Source organism: Mizuhopecten yessoensis, unplaced genomic scaffold (genome assembly GCF_002113885.1).
Source record: "Mizuhopecten yessoensis strain PY_sf001 unplaced genomic scaffold, ASM211388v2 scaffold716359, whole genome shotgun sequence".
In the NCBI taxonomy this organism is placed as follows: Eukaryota; Metazoa; Mollusca; class Bivalvia; order Pectinida; family Pectinidae; genus Mizuhopecten; species Mizuhopecten yessoensis.
Window position 1 is genome coordinate 2,143,827 of NW_018480077.1, and position 20,974 is coordinate 2,164,800.

At 38.1% G+C, this 20,974-nt stretch overlaps 1 protein-coding gene across 1 annotated transcript in view; it reads right to left on the reverse strand.

Moving 5' to 3' along the window:
- LOC110443736 overlaps positions 1-20,974 on the reverse strand; it is a 64,826-nt gene that overhangs the window by 14,115 nt on the left and 29,737 nt on the right. The window contains exons 36-58 of the mRNA XM_021488118.1: positions 20,162-20,601; positions 18,416-18,530; positions 17,851-18,203; positions 16,591-16,705; positions 15,624-15,817; positions 14,736-14,850; positions 13,879-14,246; positions 13,273-13,387; positions 11,476-11,708; positions 10,194-10,308; positions 9,573-9,802; positions 6,678-6,792; positions 6,143-6,303; positions 5,817-5,931; positions 5,322-5,521; positions 4,737-4,851; positions 4,079-4,317; positions 3,525-3,639; positions 2,773-3,065; positions 2,113-2,224; positions 1,703-1,932; positions 1,277-1,391; positions 460-716 (exon numbers count right to left, since the gene is read on the reverse strand). Of these exons, the coding sequence (XP_021343793.1) occupies positions 460-716; positions 1,277-1,391; positions 1,703-1,932; positions 2,113-2,224; positions 2,773-3,065; positions 3,525-3,639; positions 4,079-4,317; positions 4,737-4,851; positions 5,322-5,521; positions 5,817-5,931; positions 6,143-6,303; positions 6,678-6,792; positions 9,573-9,802; positions 10,194-10,308; positions 11,476-11,708; positions 13,273-13,387; positions 13,879-14,246; positions 14,736-14,850; positions 15,624-15,817; positions 16,591-16,705; positions 17,851-18,203; positions 18,416-18,530; positions 20,162-20,601 (4,460 nt within the window). The remainder of the gene's footprint in view (positions 1-459; positions 717-1,276; positions 1,392-1,702; positions 1,933-2,112; positions 2,225-2,772; positions 3,066-3,524; positions 3,640-4,078; positions 4,318-4,736; positions 4,852-5,321; positions 5,522-5,816; positions 5,932-6,142; positions 6,304-6,677; positions 6,793-9,572; positions 9,803-10,193; positions 10,309-11,475; positions 11,709-13,272; positions 13,388-13,878; positions 14,247-14,735; positions 14,851-15,623; positions 15,818-16,590; positions 16,706-17,850; positions 18,204-18,415; positions 18,531-20,161; positions 20,602-20,974) is intronic.

The window sequence follows — 20,974 nt, forward strand, 5'->3', positions numbered from 1 at the left end:
GTGGGAAAAATGTGTTACCGGTACTTAAAGTAAGGCTCTCAGAGGTCTAGCTACTGCAAAACTCGAAATTCTAGTGTTGTGGAAATGCTTTCATTTTTTACATTGAGGAAGTTAGAGTGACAATACTAACATAAATATATGAATTGTATAAGTATATTGAATATATAGAAGACAGAGCCATTGCCAAAATATAAACTTCCACGCCTCAATCAGTTTAAAGAGTCAAAAGAAAAACATTTCCTCATGCAAGAATGTTCAAGTTTACATTATACAATGCATCAAGATTGATGGAATAATAATACTAGCATTTAATCATGAAAAATATATATACAATCATCCATGTTAAATTTGTTTGAGTTACCAAAAAATAAGGAAGAGTAATTTAGAATTGTGTTTACACCAAAATTAATATGGGTATGTAATCTAGCAGTGGAATGACTACATGTGTACTATACTGACTGTTATTTCCAGTGGTGCCGCCATATTGTGGGTTGATGTTGCCGTTGCTAGGACTACCGCCTGTAAAGGACTGTTGGACTGGTGTGGGAACCACAATAGGCAGGGGTGAGGTGGCACCCGGTATGGGCACACCACCTGGGGAAGTGGGACGCGGTGCATGTGTTGGGTAGGTGTTGCAGTCCGGCACCACACAGCAAGGATCGTTGGGGTCAGCAATCAGACGACATGTGTTTGGTAGAGCGTCAAATGTTGGACATCTGAAGCGACATTACAAAACATTATTTTTACGTATTCTGGAAAACCATGAAAATCTTATAAATGCCAGCTACGGTCAAAAATGTATTCAGATATCTTATCTGAGAAGTCCACAAAATAGTCTCTTACAGCAGGTGGTCTCTTAATTCAAGTTATCTGAACATCAAAATAACTATAATGAGGAGTGTATAAAGCGGTCTCTTAACATATTTGATCTCTTGATAGGGATAGTCTCTCTGAAAGATTGGATTGTACACATACTTGATAAAACATATCAATAGATCATCACATCAAAATACCAAAACATAATAAGGACAAATTTATCATGACAGCAACTATCATCATAATTATCCTGCAAAGAGCCCATTAACTTAAATTAGGGAGTGGCCTTATTGCAGAACAATGAATTGGCATTTTTTAGAATTTCTACTGAACTGTATTTGACATGGGTGGGCTTATTACCGGGCATGATGTCATTGGTAGATACATATGGTAGTACACAGCATACCATATATAGTAATACCAGGTAATTACACAATATACAGGGAAGTATTGTGCTTACCTCTGCTTACAACTGTACAGTCCCTGGGAACTGTCATCACAGGTACATGTGCGTTTACAGCCATCACTCCATGACTCGCCTTGCTTATAGTAGACTCCATTGTACACACAGTATCCTTAACATTCACAAAACAAAATATTCATGATAATTTTATCAAACTTCAAGTGCAAAAATAAAAAAAATAAAATCAGTCTTTATGCTAAGTTAGACATAGTTATTTGGAATTAAAACGATGTAATGAACAGTTAAAGCATCTCAGATTTTAATTTCTATTCCATGTAAAATCCAGTGTGATACAATCTACAACAATAAGGTCAATAATATACAGTTAGGACTATCACAGAGTATCCATGTGATCTTTAAGAGCAGAAATTTTACATTGGAATATTTTACAAACTTGGCAAGGGCAACTGTGAATATACATACCGCTGGTGGCAGTCTGTGGGGGGCGGCTACCTCCGATAGGTGGATTAGTCTGGGGCTGAATGACGAAGGGGTTGGGTGTAGTTGGATTTGTGAATGGTTGGTACTGTGGCGGGACTGTCTGGATGGGCTGATTGGTGTGTGTCTGGTCACAGTATGGCACAGGGCAGCAAGGGTTCCGTGGGTCCTTCACCAGGGTACAGTATTGTGGTAGATTGGGGTACTTGTTACACCTTAGAAAACAAAAACGGTACAGTGTTTATTTTATAAAAAAAATATATAAATTAACTAATCATTTAATAGACAATACGGTTTCCTTCAAATTCCAAACCAACAAACAGATTAAGCCATGTAGAAGCTTTGTCTATTCCTCAAAATTTTACAGGGACAAATTTTGAAAAAGTTTTTCTTACCTCTCTGTACACTTGTATCTTCCTGTCATGTCATCAAGACATTCACAGTGGTACTGACAGCCATCATCCCACATCTGTCCCTTGGAGTAGATTCGACCCTTGTATAGACACCCTACAACAAAACTGTCATTTGTAATTATCTGTCAACAAACAGCTGCAAGTGACATGATTGTACACACACATCTATTGTATATCACGAAACATTATCAGGGGGAAAAGGATTTTACTTATGCTATTTTTGATAAGTATTTTCCATTGCAGGCAGTATTATGCAAAATTTACACTAATGGAAATTAATTTTACCTGCACAATATTTATTAACAGGCATTTTCCTCTGCTGGTGGTGTTGGGCAAAATTTACACTTGAGAGAAAAGGAATTTATCTGTGCAATTTTTAATAATAGGTATTTTCCATTGTTGGCAGTATTGGGAAAAATTCACACTAGGGAAAGAAATATTTTACAGGTGAAAGGCAAAAATTTAACAGAACTAAAGTTTTTTTCAGTATATAGCATCAACAGTCACATTGTACTAACATGTGACTGTAAAATGACAGGAAAATGGGTGAAATATTTTAAATGCACTGATTAAAAAATATGGGCTAGATCTGCATCATGAGTGATTAATATGGGGTTAGGGTTTGTTGTAGGATTGTATTACCTGGTGTAGGGGCTGGAGTAGGTTGGAGAGTTTGACCTGGTGGTAAGGTTACAGGTACCGGTATTCCATTAGGTCCAATCATTGTTGGCTGTGGAGTAGGTTGTGGGGTTGGTGGATGACCAAATCCTTCAATTCCACCATAAACTGGTGTGGGCTGGTACACAAGCCCTGGGGTGGGACTGACACCCTGGGATGGCTGTGGGAGGGGGCACTGAGGCACCTGACAACATTGGGGATCCTTGGGGTCAGCTGTCAGAGTACATCCTGAGGGTAGGTTGTTGAATTTGCTACATCTGCATTACGGAAAAACATGATTAAAAGCAGAATTCTTTTAAGACAAACACTAATATTTACCATCGTATGGCATTGCCACTATATCACTATATAACCCTACCAAATTCAGTTGGCATTCATAAAGGCTATGAATGCCATGGACCAATTGTTGACGTCCTCATTATTATGATGTCATAATTGTTACGTTGGGTACCACTGACCCTCCCCAGGCGATGGCTGTTCTATTCATTTAAAAAACATACACGATACATACATTATTTGAATCTAATGCTGAATAACAATAAGTGTAATTTGATTTTCTATGAGATGAACAGATTCCAAAAATGGTAAATATATTATTGAACTCTTTTCAGTTGGCATACATAGTCAATATGAATTCCAACTGGACAAATGCAAATCCAACATGAAGCGCTAGATTTTTCAGATCAATGTGCCCAATAAACCAGGCTGGAGCATACCTCTGTTGACACCTGTAGAAACCCATGGTGGAGTTCTCACAGCGACAGATCAGGTTACAGCCATCATACCACTGCTGGCCCTGACGGTACACCTGGCCGTTGTATACACACATATCTGGAAACACAAACATTTGATATTTGTAAGTTTTAATTGTTAAATGGCTATGTATGACAACCAGTAAATGTTTATGTCATGTAACATTTGGTAATTGTCATGTGACCTTTAATAACTGTCATGTGACTTTTGATAGCTGTCATGTGACCATTAAAAACTGTCATGTGACCTTTGATAGCTGTCATGTGACCATTAAAAACTGTCATGTGACTTTTGATAGCTGTCATGAGACCATTAAAACTGTCATGTGACCATTAAAAACTGTCATGTGACCTTTGATAGCTGTCATGTGACCATTAAAAACTGTCATGTGACCTTTGATAGCTGTCATGAGATAATTAATTACTGTCATGTGACCTTTAACAACTGCCATGTAATCGTTACTTACTGTCATAAAACCTTTAACACTTTAACCCCTGCAGGCCCACAAGATACTTACTTGGGGAGGTGAAGGTTCCTGGCTGTCCAGGGATTGGCTGTTGTGGGTTGTAGGGGTTGAATGGGTTATTGACACTAGGGGTAGGATTGGGGTTGTTGCCACCAGGGGTAGGATGGGGGTTATTGCCAGTGACAGGGGGCTGTGTCTGTTGGATTGGACAGTAGGGCACCTGGCAGCAGTTATCCTTAGGATCTTGTACCAGAGTACAGTATGATGGCACCTGGGGATTTCTCTGACATCTGAAACACAACAACAATTAATCATGTTTTGCCTCAAGTTGTTGGTGCAATGAAACAGGTGTTTCCATAGTCAGAATTAAATTTATAAATGAGTGATATAATTATGTAACTCTGATATTATATTTATTGTAGAATATAACTTTTACGAATTAAATTTATGTGTAGAAAATGACATCATTATCACCAAACTGAACTTAATTTTCTCGCAAGATCTACTTGATCTACACTGCTCACATTTCACAGATATAATACTGATATATATATATATAACTGCTGGAGCGTAAAACAGTTATCTAAATTTAATGTACAAATTTTACAGTTTTACAAAACAGTTGCTCACTCGAGATTTTAGCGACAAATGTTTTGTCAACCCTTCGCGAGTCTGTTGACAGTCAAACATCAGCCAAAGTGATACCTACCTTTCAGTACACTTGTACCTGCCTGTGGAGGCGTCGGCACACTCGCACTGGTACAAACATCCATCATCCCATTTATCACCCTGTTGGTAGGTCTTACCATGGTACACACATGTATCTGTAAGAGTTCAATAATGACATTAGTTTCATTCAAGCCTAGATTAGTAAAAATAAAAAGCTATTTTGAGACATGGAATTTTCTCTGAACAAACATAAAACCATAAAATGTCCATAAGAAATGTCTGACCTCTTGGCCCTTCAGTCAGTAGATTAATGTTCATGAATCTGTCAAAATAGGAATGGATGACGTATGAATAGCAACAGTGACAATTGCAACATGACTTGACGGGATGGACATGGATAACAGGGTTGCCAATCTCACACTGAGATGTCCTAGCTCACACTGAAACGTGTCTCATGCCACGTGAACCATAGAACACGCATTCGAAAATGTTCCCTCTCCATGTCACGTGAAGCCATATGACCTCCTTCACCACCCACCCAATTAAATGGGGTATATGGGGAAGGGGGCGTAAAAATATGCATATTGATGATGTGTTGATAGGTGTGTTGTTAGGGAACACTTACTGCGCTGTGAGTTGAAAGGTAAACCTGGCTGGCTGTTTGGGTTTACTGGGGCTCCTCCTGTGAAGGTTCCCTTGGGTCCTGTCACCACCTGGTAAGGGTTAGTTGGGTTGGGGTTGATACACAGTGGTGCCTGGCAACACTGGTCATTGGGGTCTGTCAGTAACCGACAACCGTCATGTAGGGCTGGGTAGTTGGGGCACCTAAACAAGAAAACAATTATCACTAATCAATAAATACACAGACAAGATACAAGAATTTTTCTTTAACATCAAATTTTCAAAACAGTAGATATTAGCACTGTAGAACTATTTATGCGACACTTTTATTTTTCTAAATCTTAACCTTATGACATAGCAGGCAGTCCTGGAGATGGACTTCTATAAGTTGAAAATTGTTTTTCCAAATCTAATTTCAGCAATTATGTATAAATTTATACATGTATTATTATTTTAAATGATAACGAAATGACTATTATCGTGAATTGTCTTAGCGAACCTCTCATTACAGTTGACTAAGCCAGTCTTGGCATCTTCACAGACGCAACGTTTCTCACAGCCTACGTCCCAGCTCTGGCCCTGAGGGTATGGTACACCATTGTAGATACAGTAATCTGGAAGTAAAACAGACCATGAAGACTCCAGTATCAAACAAACAAAATGTAGGAGACAGCAGTATTTAGCATACCAATATGAGGGTTGGGGTTGTGAAACTTAGGGTTGAAAGGTTTGTACCGTAATTACTGTTTGTATACTGACCTGGTTGAGGGTTGGGGTTGTGAAACTTAGGGTTGAAAGGTTTGTAATTACTGTTTGTATACTGACCTGGTTGAGGGTTGGGCTTTGGTGTTGGATTGAATCCTGGTGGGAAAGTGGATCCTGGACCTGGTGTAGGTACTGATCCACAGTCAGGGGTAGGACAGCATGGGTCTTGGGGGTTGAACTTCAGCTGACAGTTCAGTGGCACATTAACCAAGTTGGTACATCTGTTAATTATAAAAAACTTTATTATCAATTAAGATAATGAAAATACAATTAATCTTATTTTTTTCCGAAAATAACTCTTTGAATTCAACTAAAAATTATTGTTTAATAAAGAAACACCTTAAAAATCTAAATGTACCATTATTCATTGCGAGATTTGCAGAGATATCGTAATACATCCCATTTCAATGCCCTGACTGTTTGCCATGATTTTTGCCAATGATGACTTGGATCGTTGGAGTTACTTTTTTATTAAAGTGGCTATTAATTTCCTGGGGTTTTTTAACATGATTGACGATGTTTATTCAATTTGGTCAATCTGATCGAAGGTTTACTGTAACTTCAATATTCATCATATTATTTTATTTAAACTCACCTCTGCACACACTTGTAGCGACCAATACTAGAGTCGACACACTCACAAGTATAGTCACAGCCGTCCTGCCATCTTTGTCCCTGACTGTACTGTCTTCCCTTGTACACACACACCTCTGTGACAGGAAGCAATGTACCATACATATATTGGGTAGAGCAACAATATAATATACTAAGTGGGCAACAATATAATGTATTCACTAAGTGGGGAACAATATAATGTATTCACTAAGTGGGAAACAATATAATGTATATACTATGTGGTAAACAATATAATGTATTTACTAAGTGGGGAACAATTATATAATGTATATACTATGTGTTGAAAAATATAATGTATATACTATGTGGTGAACAATATAATGTATATACTATGTGGTGAACTATATAATGTATTTACTACGTGGGGAACAATATAATGTATTTACTAACAGGGGAACAATATAATGTATTCACTAAGAGGGGAACAATATAATGTATTCCCTAAGAGGGGAACAATATAATGCATATACTATGTGGTGAACAATACAATGTCATTACTAAGAGGGGAACAATATAAGGTATATACTATGTGGTGAACAATATAATATATTTACTAAGTGGGGAACAAAATAATGTATATACTATGTGGTAAACAATATAATGTATATATTATGTGGTGAACAATATAATGTGATTACTAAGAGGGGAACAATATAAGGTATTCACTAAGAGGGGAACAATACAATGTATATACTAAGTGGTGAAAAATATAATGTATATACTATGTTGTGAACTATATAATGTATTTACTACGTGGGGAACTATATAATGTATTTACTACGTGGGGAACAATAGAATGTAATTACTAACAGGGGAACAATATAATGTACTCACTAAGAGGGGAACAATATAGTGTATATACTATGTGGGGAACTATATAATGTATTTACGAACAGGGGAACAATATAATGTACTCACTAAGAGGGGAACAATATAGTGTATATACTATGTGGGGAACAGTATAATGTATATACTATGTGGGGAACTATATAATGTATTTACTACGTGGGGAACAATATAATGTATATACTATGTGGTGAACAATACAATGTGATTACTAAGAGGGGAACAATATAATGTATTCACTAAGAGGGGAACAATATAATGTATATACTAAGTGGTGAACAATATAATGTATATATTATGTGGTGAACAATATAATGTATTTACTAAGTGGGGAACAATATAATGCATATACTATGTGGTGAACAATATAATGTATTTACTAAGTGGGGAACAATATAATGTATATACTATGTGGTGAACAATACAATGTGATTACTAAGAGGGGAACAATATAATGTATTCACTAAGAGGGGAACAATATAATGTATATACTAAGTGGTGAACAATATAATGTATATATTATGTGGTGAACAATATAATGTATTTACTAAGTGGGGAACAATATAATGCATATACTATGTGGTGAACAATATAATGTGATTACTAAGAGGGGAACAATATAATGTATATACTATGTTGTGAACAATATGATGTATTTACTAAGGTACCGTATATATGTTGGGTAAGGCAACAATATAATGTATATATTATGTGGTGAACAATATAATGTATTTACTAAGTGGGGAACAATATAATGTATTCACTAAGAGGGGAACAATATAATGTATATACTAAGTGGGGAACAATATAATGTATATACTATGTGGTGACATATACTATGTGGTGAACAATATAATGTGATTACTAAGAGGGGAACAATATAATGTATATACTATGTTGTGAACAATATAATGTATTTACTAAGGTACCGTATATATGTTGGGTAGGGCAACAATATAATGTATATACTATGTGGTAAACAATATAATGTACTTACTAAGAGGGGAACAATATAATGTATTCACTAAGTGGGAAACAATATAATGTATATACTATGTGGTAAACAATATAATGTATTTACTAAGAGGGGAACAATATAATGTAAATACTAAGAGGGGAACAATATAATGTATATACTATGTTGTGAACAATATAATGTATTTACTAAGTGGGGAACAATATAATGCATATACTATGTGGTGAACAATATAATGTAGATACTATGTGGTTAAAAATATAATATATTTACTAAGTGGGGAACAATATAATGCATATACTATGTGGTGAACAATATAATGTGATTACTAAGAGGGGAACAATATAATGTAAATACTAAGATGGGAACAATATAATGTATATACTATGTGGGGAACAATATAATGTAAATACACTATGTGGTGAACAATATAATGTATATACTATGTGGTGAACAATATAATATATTTACTAAGTGGGGAACAATGTACCATATTGGGTAGGAAGTAATATAATGTTTATACTAAGGTACTGTATATATATTGAGTTTTGGAAAAGGAAAAATATGAGAGTTTTGATTTCTTTACTACCACCATGATTAGTTATCATTTCCTGACTGGTACTTTAGTCTTTTTATATGGGACATCTTAGAATTCACTAACCGTATCTATATATATTGGTGAGACAGAAATTATAAATAAACTAGAAAATGTCTATTAGACATGAATGCCCCTGAAACACAACAATGTCCGAGGTATACTCATACTTGACTTTTGTATTAAGTTTGACGAAAATCTGTTAAAGAATGAAGTTGCTAAGTGTTTACATTGAGACGGGACGGACATGGGCAACTCGATATGCCCCCCCCCCCCCCCCCCCCCCCCCTCGGGGGGNCACATGGGATTAGTCTGTCTCATTGTAATATTTAGAGAGGTAGTGTTATATGGCACAGAAATCCTTTGACACTTTGACATGGGGAGGGGGTGGGGGTCCTTTGACTCTAACATGGATGGTGTTGTGCTATGAAACTTACGTGGAGGAGGTTGTTCTGTGACAGGATTGTTGGTGTAGGTCTGGCCTGGGGGCGGTGTCAGGATGACAGAGTTGGTAGACGGAGGTGTCGGGGTGTTCTGGCCAATGATAACAGGTGGCATCTGTGTGTTGATACCCTCACACTTGGGAAACTTGCAGCACTGTGGGTCCTGGGGGCTTGGTACCATAATACACATAGGACTCAGGTTTTTGGTATCATACTGAGGGCATCTGTAAATATGAGAACAGTATTAGAATACACTGATTTACTTAGATTGGAAGTACTGATATCAGCAAAACTGATATTAATAAGGTAGTGTTTCTGAGGTAGAAATTACTCAAGTCATAAATATAACTTTAAAACATATAAGCAAACTCATCATACTAATCTATTCTGTTAGCAGTAACAAAATAACTGGTAAGTTGAATGAGTAAACTTTAAGGTGACCTCAGGTCTAGAGCTTGTCACTAGACCTTGACCTTATTTGTACATATAGGGTCAAATTTAATAAGTTTGAATCCATTAGTATTATGAATGAGAAGCAATCAATTAATTATTGCATCCTTTTATAACTGTACGCTTGACCTTAAGTGTTAAAACAGCGATCAATGATCCCCTGACCTTTCTCTACAGGAAACATGACCAGTCTTGCCATCTTCACACACACAGATCTGTTGACAGCCATCATAGAAAGTCTGTCCTTGGGTGTAAAGCTTGCCATTCATGATACATCCCTCTGTAAAACAAACCAAGCCAGAAGGGTAACTCCTCGTGACATGAATTTCTGTACAACCATAAAACAAAAGAAATGTGAACCTGCCCCGCTCGTCTTTGAGGTCTAGCCTCACCCAATGTCAACACAGATACAAATGTCAACCTGCCCGTCGTCTGTGAGGTCCAGAAACATCCAACGTCAACACAAAAACAATTGTAAATCTGCCCCAGTCAACTTTGAGGTCTGGTCACACCTAACGTCAACACAAGTATAAAATTAATGTGAACCTGCCCCAGTCAACTTTGAGGTCTGGTCACACTCAATGTCATCACAAGTATAAATGTGAACCTGCTCCAGTTGTCTGTGAGGTCTGGTCACACCCTACATCAACACAAGTATAAATGTGAACCTACCCCAGTCGTCTTTGAGGTCTGGTCACACCCAATGTCAACACCAAGTATAAAATTAATGTGAACCTGCCCCAGTCGCCAGTGAGGTTTGGCCACACCCAACGTCAACACAAGTATAAAATTAATGTGAACCTGCCCAAGTCGTCAGTGAGGTTTGGCCACACCCAATGTCAACACAAGTATAAATGTGAACCTGCCCGTCGTCTGTGAGGTCTGGCCTCACCCAATGTCAACCCAGATACAAATGTGAACCTGAGGTCCGGAAACATCCAACATCAACACAAGTATAAATGTGAACCTGTCCCAGTCGTCAGTGAGGTTTAGCCACACCCAACGTCAACAAAAGTATAAATGTGAACCTGCTTCATCGTCCTATGATTTTCCTCATACACTCATTGCATTGCAAATTTACAACTATCGTGAAAAGACAAAAACAAAATATAATGTTTGGTGCACAACTAAATGAAGTACTGATCGTGCATCAACTCATTAGTTTAGGAGTTGTTAATGCAAGATTTTATCCATGGACAGACTGACTTAACTTTGTTGCAAGGGGAATGTTAAATTTAGAATGCTTTATATTTCTACATTTAATAAGGTCAAATGTCAACCTTTATGTTCCATCAATAAAACCACATATAATGAGGGTCTCACTGTAACTTTTCTCCAGTCGTTCATTATCTCATTTAGTTATCTGTGCAGACTATCTTTTTGAAGACATTTTTTGGTTCTTGCCAACTCAAAAAGAAAACACAAACCTGTTCTAACTGTATCTCACCTCTTGGTGCCTGTGTTGGTGCTGGGGTAGGAACACCTGGTGTGGTGATACGGGGCGGGTACAAAGTCTTGCCGTTGGGTCCAGTTGGGGCTGGAGTTGGGGGCAGGGTGGTGGGCAGAAGAGGGTTAGGACTGGGACTGTTGTGTGGGGGACAGTATGGGATCTTACAACAGGGCCGTTTAGTATCTTGTACCATGTAGCAGCCTACTGGTAGTTTGGAGAAACGTGGGCAGCTGTAATGAAATGAAATAATTTAATCTAGGCACAGCAAACAATACAAATTACAAAGACGTAAAAGATTTATAATCATAAGGGAGTACGGTAATATTTCATTGTCGAAAATCAGTATAATGTGGTAGGTCTTTGATATATACACTCACATTTGTTAACAAGTCGCCCATGGGCCTTAACGGTCACCTGAGTCCTATAGTATTTATTTTTGTTGTGAAATATGAAGTGGAGATAATGATGTCAATCATCCCTACCAATTTGAGTAAAATATAGTCAAGTATAACGTTAAGTTCAGTTTGTCATGACCATGAGTTGATCATTCTTAGACCAAGTTTCAATTAAATCAGCTTATTAGAACTTTTCTTTCTTCAAAATGGCAGCCGTGGTGGCCATATTGGATTTTTAATAGGCTCTTAAAAAAAAAAAACTTTGGCAGGACAATGAGTTGATCATTCCTACCAAGGTTCAGTTAAACTGGCCCACTAGAACTGGACTTGTAAGTTTGAAAAGGTAATTTTCAAAATAGCGGTCGTGGCAGCCATATTGAATTTTTGATCGACCCGAAAACAACACATTGTCAGGACCATGAGCCGATCATTCCTACTAAGTTTCAGTTAAATCGGCTCAGTAGAACTTGACTTTAAGTTTGAAATAGTTTTTCAAAATGGCGTCTATATTCGATTTCTGATCAACCCGAAAAATAACAATGCTTGGTCACGGAGATGTCAGTAACAATCCAAAGAAGTATCAATGAAATCCCTTCGACAGTATTTCAGCTTAAGTTTAAAAATGAAAAATGTTAACGCACGACCGACGATGCACGATGACGGACCAAGACGGATAGCAATAGGTCACTTGAGCTAAAGCTCAGGTGACCTAAAAAGAACTATTACTGTGACATGATTTTTATGACAACAAAATACATTGTATTATATAATTAGTAACATAACAGTGATCTTGGCCTCGCAGCTGCGGAGTACCAAGATGAGGCCTTAACCCCTTAAATAAATAAATAAATTCTTTCCTATCCCATTATGACATTTATTTGTATTCATTCAAACACATTCTGTCAACTTCTTTTCCATATATGTTCAAATTAAAATTTTGACATTAATTTGGTAAATAAGCAAGACAATCAACCCAATATCAACATACAGAACCCAATGATATAAAATGGTCAGGTATACAGCTGTGAGCCAAGAGAAACACAGGCAGTGATTGTTGGTGAAAAAGTAAAGATAAAGATCCCAAAGATTGTGATAGTGCAACAAATCAATGGAGGATTCTTTATATCCCTTTTAAAAATATCTGAACCAAAAGAAAACCCCTGGTTACATATTCAGAGGGCATCATATTAGTCAATTTTAATGATCCCATCCTGTACATCAGCTAAGATGTTTCATAGCTCACTCCCCCACCCTACTCCTATAACATAAGAGGCCACTGATATGATTTTGCCGATGTGATGCGGCGCCTGTCAAAAGTATCTCGCCATGTAAACCTCTAACAGTGTTGGAGTATCCCCCACCCCTTTTTGCTACAGGATTCTAAATACTGTGAACTTACTTTTCCGTGCAGGCATATCGTCCCGATACTTCATCAATACACTCGCATTTGTAGGCACAACCATCATCCCAATGGTCACCAGTGCTATACAAACCTCCCTTGTATTCACATTTGCCTGTAGTAGAAAATAGGTTCATAGAAAAAATCTCTCAACAAGGATAATTATAGCATAACTGAATACTGGAAAATTTACCACAGGACAAAAACTTGCCCTACTTTTGCTCCTAATGATGAAAGCACAAGTTCATTACTTGAAAATTTCCCGATTTTAACAGTTCTTCGGTAGAGTCCAAACATAGAAATAGGGCCTTTAAGATTTCTGATTGAGTAATGAAAGAAAGGAAAGTGTCCAAGTACTAATTATGCAGATTTATGCAACACAAAGTTACAGAAGGATGAAATTGTAGTACTTTTCAGGTGCATATATACCATATAAATTTACTATAGGTCCTCATGAAATATTATGATGTTATGTTCTGGATAAATAATGGAAAAGGTTATTTTGCTAGCATATGTACTTCATTCAATTTCACAAGTGAGCTGTCTTTAATTAGGGTTCTTATCAGGTAGGGGGTCAATTCTTGCATAATTTAATACAAAACTCACTTGTCTTGGAGCCCGGGTTGGGTACCGGGTTGCTCCCACCTGGTCCGGGGGTTGGTTTTCCTCCAATAATCACACCTCCTGGAAGAGTAGGTACTGCATAGGGATTTGGAGTGGTCTGTCCTTGAGGAGTGGGTGAAGCTGAGGGGTGGAGGTTTGGACTGTCTGTTGGTACAGGCTGACCTCCTGGGAGGGTCGGGGGAAATTGTGTAGGGTGGAGGGATGGAGCAGGAGTCGGGTTGTTGCCTCCAGGCACATATGGGGTGGGGGCTGCAGTCGGCATGTTGTTGCATTGAGGAACTTGACAACAGGGATCATTAGAATCGGTGACCATTGTACATCCTGGTGGCAAATCTGGGAAACTTGCACACCTGTCGGACAACAAAACAGATCAGTTACAGTTTGGAGTAAAATCCAACATCTGTTGCAAAACAAAACAAGTCAGTTCATAGAACAGTTCAAAGTTTTCTTGCTTTCAAGTTTTCCTGACAAATAAGAAATGTTGTTTAAGAACAGATTTTCCTAATACAGGTAGTGTATCTTTCAGTCTAAACCAAGTCCAACAGAACTTACTCCTATATATAAACAGCTTCTTCATTGAAGACTAATTTGAAAAAGGTAATATTACACTCAAGACGTTTTGCATTAAAAATCTCATTGTGAATTTATTCTTTTAATGAAGAGAGATATGTGGCCTCTGGGACAATCTTTTCTGAGAGCAAAAAATTGTTCTGTAGCTAACTGATTTTTAAGGTCCCATAGGCTTCATTATAAACAGATTTTATCTTAGTTATCAATCTTGGGCTCATTCTTGACCATTGAGATAGGGAACGATGTTAACTTATCCATTAAATTTTCACCTGTCAAAGCATGTATAGATGTTTTTGGAAGCTTCGTCACATCTGCATTTCTTCGTGCACCCAGCATCCCATGTCTGTCCCTGCAGGTAAGGCACACCACTGTACAGACAGAAAGCTGAAAAAAAACCAAGGCACACAATTATACAGACAGCTGAATACTGGAGAATAAGGCACAAATGCATTATTCAGACAGAATGCTAACAGACCAGGTCCAATGATATAATGACAGAATACTGAAAGGAACAAGACGTACCATCGTTCAGAACGCTGAAACATTGTACAGACAGAATACTGAAAACTTCTGAATTATAATGGACATTTAGATATAAAACTGTACACAACACATTCAAAACTTCCATAAAAGATAACACAAACACGACATTAGCACTTCAAACCACCAGTTATACAGAATCCAGGAAAGACTAGGCCTGTATACATGATGTTACTACATAATACTGAAAAGGACAAGACATATCACTGACAGTAGAGACAGATTGCTGAAACATAGAATAAAGAAAACCTTTGAATTGACACTGTGTTCCCAACATGAAGTTTAAGATGCACAGCCAGTTTTATTCTAACACAAGCCATTCAGATTGATATGTCTCGCCTGTGGCCCACTTTGACCATCAATGCACATATCAGAGAAACTTGTAACTAACTTATGGACCATGAAAGGTAGGCCGTATCCAGCATTTGATGCATGGGTTGAGATGTACTACCTAATATGCATGTATGGTCCAAGTTTGGTTGGTATAGCACTTTCAGTGAAACTAACTTAAACGCAAAAATTTAATGTTGACCCGTCCACCAGAATAGCAACACCTTAGTCTCGCTTTCGCTTCTTCATGGCAGCGTGACAAAAATCTGAGTGGTTGTGCAGTATACCTGTTGGTGGTGTGTTGTTGGGTCGAGGAGAGGCGGTGGGTCCGGTCCCTGGTGGGTTGTTGGTGTTGGGAGGGAACATTGTTGGTGCTGGTGTGGTCGTAGGCTGGTAGTCACACGATGGAACCATACAGCAGTAGTCCTTGGGATCCCTCTGTAAATGACACTGGCGAGGCAGTTGTGGGAACACAGAGCACCTGGAAAACACACACAAATGAGTACTTTACATCGCATTAACTAGAGAACGCATCCACAACACCAATACAACATAACAAATACAAAACACCAGAACAACATATACACAACACCAGTACAACACAATACATACACATCAACAGTACAACACAATACATACACAACACCAATACAACATAACAAATACAAAACACCAGAACATATACACAATACCAGTACAACACAACACATACACAACACCAGAACAACATATACACAACACCAGTACAACACAATACATACACAACACCAGTACAACAAAACACATACAAAACACCAGTACAACAAAACACTTACAAAACACCAGTACAACACAACACCAGAACAACATACACACAACACCAGTACAACACAATACATGCACAACACCAGTACAACATATACACAACACCAGTACAACATATACACAACACCAGTACAACACAACACATACACAACACCAGTACAACACAACACATACACAACACCGGAACAGCATATACACAACACCAGTACAACACAACACATACACAACACCAGTACAACACAACATATACAAAACACCAGTACAACACAACACATACACAACACCAGAACATATGCACAACACCAGTACAACATATACACAACACCAGAACATCATATGCACAACACCAGTTTTACACAACACATACAAACACCAGTACCACATAACACATACAAACACCCATACCACATAAAACAACCTACATAATCATCAACAACACATTTAACTCACCTCTCTGTACAGACATATTTGCCGGTCATGCCGTCCTCACATACACAATTGTACTGACAGCCATCTTGCCATCTCTGTCCAGTCTGATAGGCAGTGCCCTTGTATAGACACACATCTATAATAATGTAATACAAATAAAATGTAGAACCGTTATAACAAACCAATCAAGTACAAGCATATATCTTTAAAGTGATACGATAGCCACATAATAACAAGAGGCCTAATGGGCTGGTATCACTCACCTGTTTCATGTGTTATCTGAATTAGACAAGAAGGCAAAGTGTTTCTGCTAACTTCAGTCCCAGGTGGCTGAGTATTTCAAATTTTGATTAAACCAAAGAGTAATCCCTGGTAAAATAACTATTTTTCATGGGAAACGAAAAAACTATTTGTATGCTGTGTGATTACAACTGATCACATTAGACCATTTTGAACTCCAAACCAACCCAAAAACACAGCACCTGTTCAGCACCATGAAATCAATGTCCTCATCAATGGCCTGGTGGAAACTGTCTTGGTCAATAAGAAGTATTTCTTGACCCAAGGATACTTCATGCTAGATTACGTTCAAATCAGTTCACTTGAATCTAACTAGCTTTTAAAATTAATCACTCACAATCCCTATCGCGGCCCCACCCCCTTCCCTTGGACCCAGGGAGACCATGATTCCCCCCCCCCTGCCCATGCGGGGGCATAATCTATAATGGAGTGCATATGTACAAGTTTATACAAGAACACACAATAACAGAAATATAGGATCTTACATGAGTTTCCATTTCAAATAATATTTATGAAATGAGTCTAAGAATTTTTTAATTTAGCGAGCCTCTGGCGAGCTAAAACGAAAAATTTGTGACGAGTTTCATAAATTTCATATGAAATGAAAACGAGTGTAAGATCCTTTTTATCACATAATCAAGATTTGTGGCATTTATTCGTGTAAAATGAGTTTTCATGCAACTTTGAAATTTTGACTCCAGTGCGTAAGTCTGTGATGTCATGTACTTGTCCTAGGCGTGACATCACAATTGAAACAATTGGAACTTACAACCAATCACAGGGCTGATGGGTCATATTACATGGGGTAATATGCAAAAAAATATGACATGAGTATTTCAACTGGATAACACAGTACATTATGTAATAAATCAATGTCTCTCCGCTCCCTCCACCACCCACAAACAGCCGCATACATACAACCCCCCACCCCCATCCCCAAACACCCACACACATACAAATTATACGCTGTAGCCTACTCACGTGGAGCTGGTGACACACTGGGAGTAGGACTGGGACTTGGACCTGGTGTTGGCTTTGGTGTGGAAACTCCTGGCATTGGAGAATATGGTATGGGAGTGTTGACTCCTGGTGTTGGTGAGAAGTTAGGATTATACGGGTTTGGAGATGTTGGTAGACCTACTGTTGGTCGCGTTGTCTGACCGAACCCAGTGACCTTTCCTGGGATACCTGTAATGAGGACTGGCCCAGAGCTGGGGTTAGGTGTGGAATTTCCTCCAGTGCCAGGATAACACTTTGGTATCTGGCAACATGTTGGATCTTTCGGGTCAGGAACAAAGGTACAGCTGGATGGCAGGTTGGGATAAGCAGCACACCTGAATTATAACAAAAACATATTCAAGGAAGCTCATGCATAAGTTTCAAGAGTGAAATCATTACATCAACACGAAAGCAAGGATAGAGAGATTTTCCGACTAAGCAGACAGCTTGAAAAATAAATCTTTGCTTTTTTTGACAGAGCAGACAGCTTGAATCTTTGCTTTTTCATTAGAAGTGCTACATTTTTTTATACCGCCTGCTGACCTACCTCTGTACACATCTGTAGTAACCGGTAGAGCCATCTTCACAGAAACACTTCAGGTTACATCCACCTCCATACCACTGCTGACCTTCTGTGTAGGTGTTGCCCTCGTATACACACACTGAAAACCAGTTGTACAAGTCAGTATCATCAATAAGTACCATCAGTACAGCTATCACTAAATACATACTGAAACACCAGCCTTTCCGGTCAGTACCATCAGTACAGCTATCACTAAATACATATTGAAACACCAGCCTTTCCTGTCAGTACCATCAGTACAGCTATCACTAAATACATCCTGAAACACCAGCCTTACCTGTCAATACCATCAGTACAGCTATCACTAAATACATACTGAAACACCAGCCTTCCCTGTCAGTACCATCAGTACAGCTGTCACTAAATACATACTGAAACACCAGCCTTACTGGTCAGTACCATCAGTACAGCTATCACTAAATACATATTGAAACACCAGCCTTACCTGTCAGTACCATCAGTACAGCTATCACTAAATACATACTGAAACACCAGCCTTACCTGTCAGTACCATCAGTACAGCTATCACTAAATACATACTGAAACACCAGCCTTACCTGTCAGTACCATCAGTACAGCTATCACTAAATACATACTGAAACACCAGCCTTACCTGTCAGTACCATCAGTACAGCTATCACTAAATACATACTGAAACACCAGCCTTACCTGTCAGTACCATCAGTACAGCTATCACTAAATACATACTGAAACACCAGCCTTACCTGTCAGTACCATCAGTACAGCTATCACTAAATACATACTGAAACACCAGCCTTACCTGTCAGTACCATCAGTACAGCTATCACTAAATACATACTGAAACACCAGCCTTACCTGTCAGTACCATCAGTACAGCTATCACTAAATACATACTGAAACACCAGCCTTACCTGTCAGTACCATCAGTACAGCTATCACTAAATACATACTGAAACACCAGCCTTACCTGTCAGTACCATCAGTACAGCTATCACTAAATACATACTGAAACACCAGCCTTACCTGTCAGTACCATCAGTACAGCTATCACTAAATACATACTGAAACACCAGCCTTACCTGTCAGTACCATCAGTACAGCTATCACTAAATACATACTGAAACACCAGCCTTACCTGTCAGTACCATCAGTACAGCTATCACTAAATACATACTGAAACACCAGCCTTACCGGTCAGTACCATCAGTACAGCTGTCACTAAATACATACTGAAACACCAGCCTTACCGGTCAGTACCATCAGTACAGCTATCACTAAATACATACTTAAACATAAGTCTTACCGGTCAGTACCTCCTTTACAGCAATACTGATAAGCGGTGAAATAAACACTATCATATAAAGTATAATATTGCCAATTGTGACATCCTAATCAAACTTATTGCTAACCTAAATAGTTAAAAAAAATGGAGTGCTTTACATCTGTTATGCTTTCTATGAGCATATGATAAAAATACTTCAAAAGTACATCATAATATAGCTCCCATTCCTTCTTTATGTTATGTAAGTCACTGAGGCTTGTTTCATCAAAAACATCTAATCGACACATAAAACACGTTTCTAGAATTCTAAGATACATTTACATAACATAATTTTAAGAAGAAAAATTCATAAATTGATAAAACTATTTTGTATGTTTTGCATTCCTAAATGTAAAGTGTTCATGAATATATAAAATGGTTGTTAGACAACTGTAAGCTAGGAATACCTTTTGGTTTAGGTGTAGGAGCTGGCGTTGGTCGAGGGGTGAAGTTAGGCCTATAACTTGGTGGTGGGCTATAGTTTGGTGGGTAGGTTCCTGTGTAGCCAGGTGGGAAGTATTGTCCTGGGGTATAGTTCGGTGGGTAGGTTCCTGTGTAGCCAGGTGGGTAGTATTGTCCTGGGGTATAGTTTGGTGGGTAGGTTCCTGTGTAGCTAGGCGGGTAGGTTTGTCCTGGAGTGGGTCTGGGTGTGGGGGCTCCTGTGTAGGGTGGACGTGTTCCACTTTGAATGGGTCCTGTGCCAACGCCCGGGGTACCGATTGGTACAAATGGTGTAGGAGCAGGAGTGATGGGTTTCACACACTGCAGCACCTTACAACACTGATCCTTAGGATCCACTACCAGATTACAGGTCGGGGGTAGTGACACTACATTGTAGGCACGGCACCTGTACACAAGATATATCACACACCAAGTCAGCAATTGTCACATCAATAGTATAAATAATGCAAGAATTGTTCATTGAATGTATTGTTTTCATTTTTTCCCCCTCATTTGTGTACATTTCAAACATGACAATAATTGAATTTTCTTATAAAAAAAATTAGAGGGCAAAAAATATTTTTTGGGAAATCTGATCATTATCAAGGATTTAAATGATACATTTAAGGCTAACGGTACAGTAATTAAATCGGGACACTTTTCAGTGAAATATTGATGTATTTCATACCATAGTACCGATCCAAGTAATTTTTGTTCACTTTACCTAAATAGATATTATTATCTTTTCATTTTGATAATAAGTTGATATTTCTATCGCA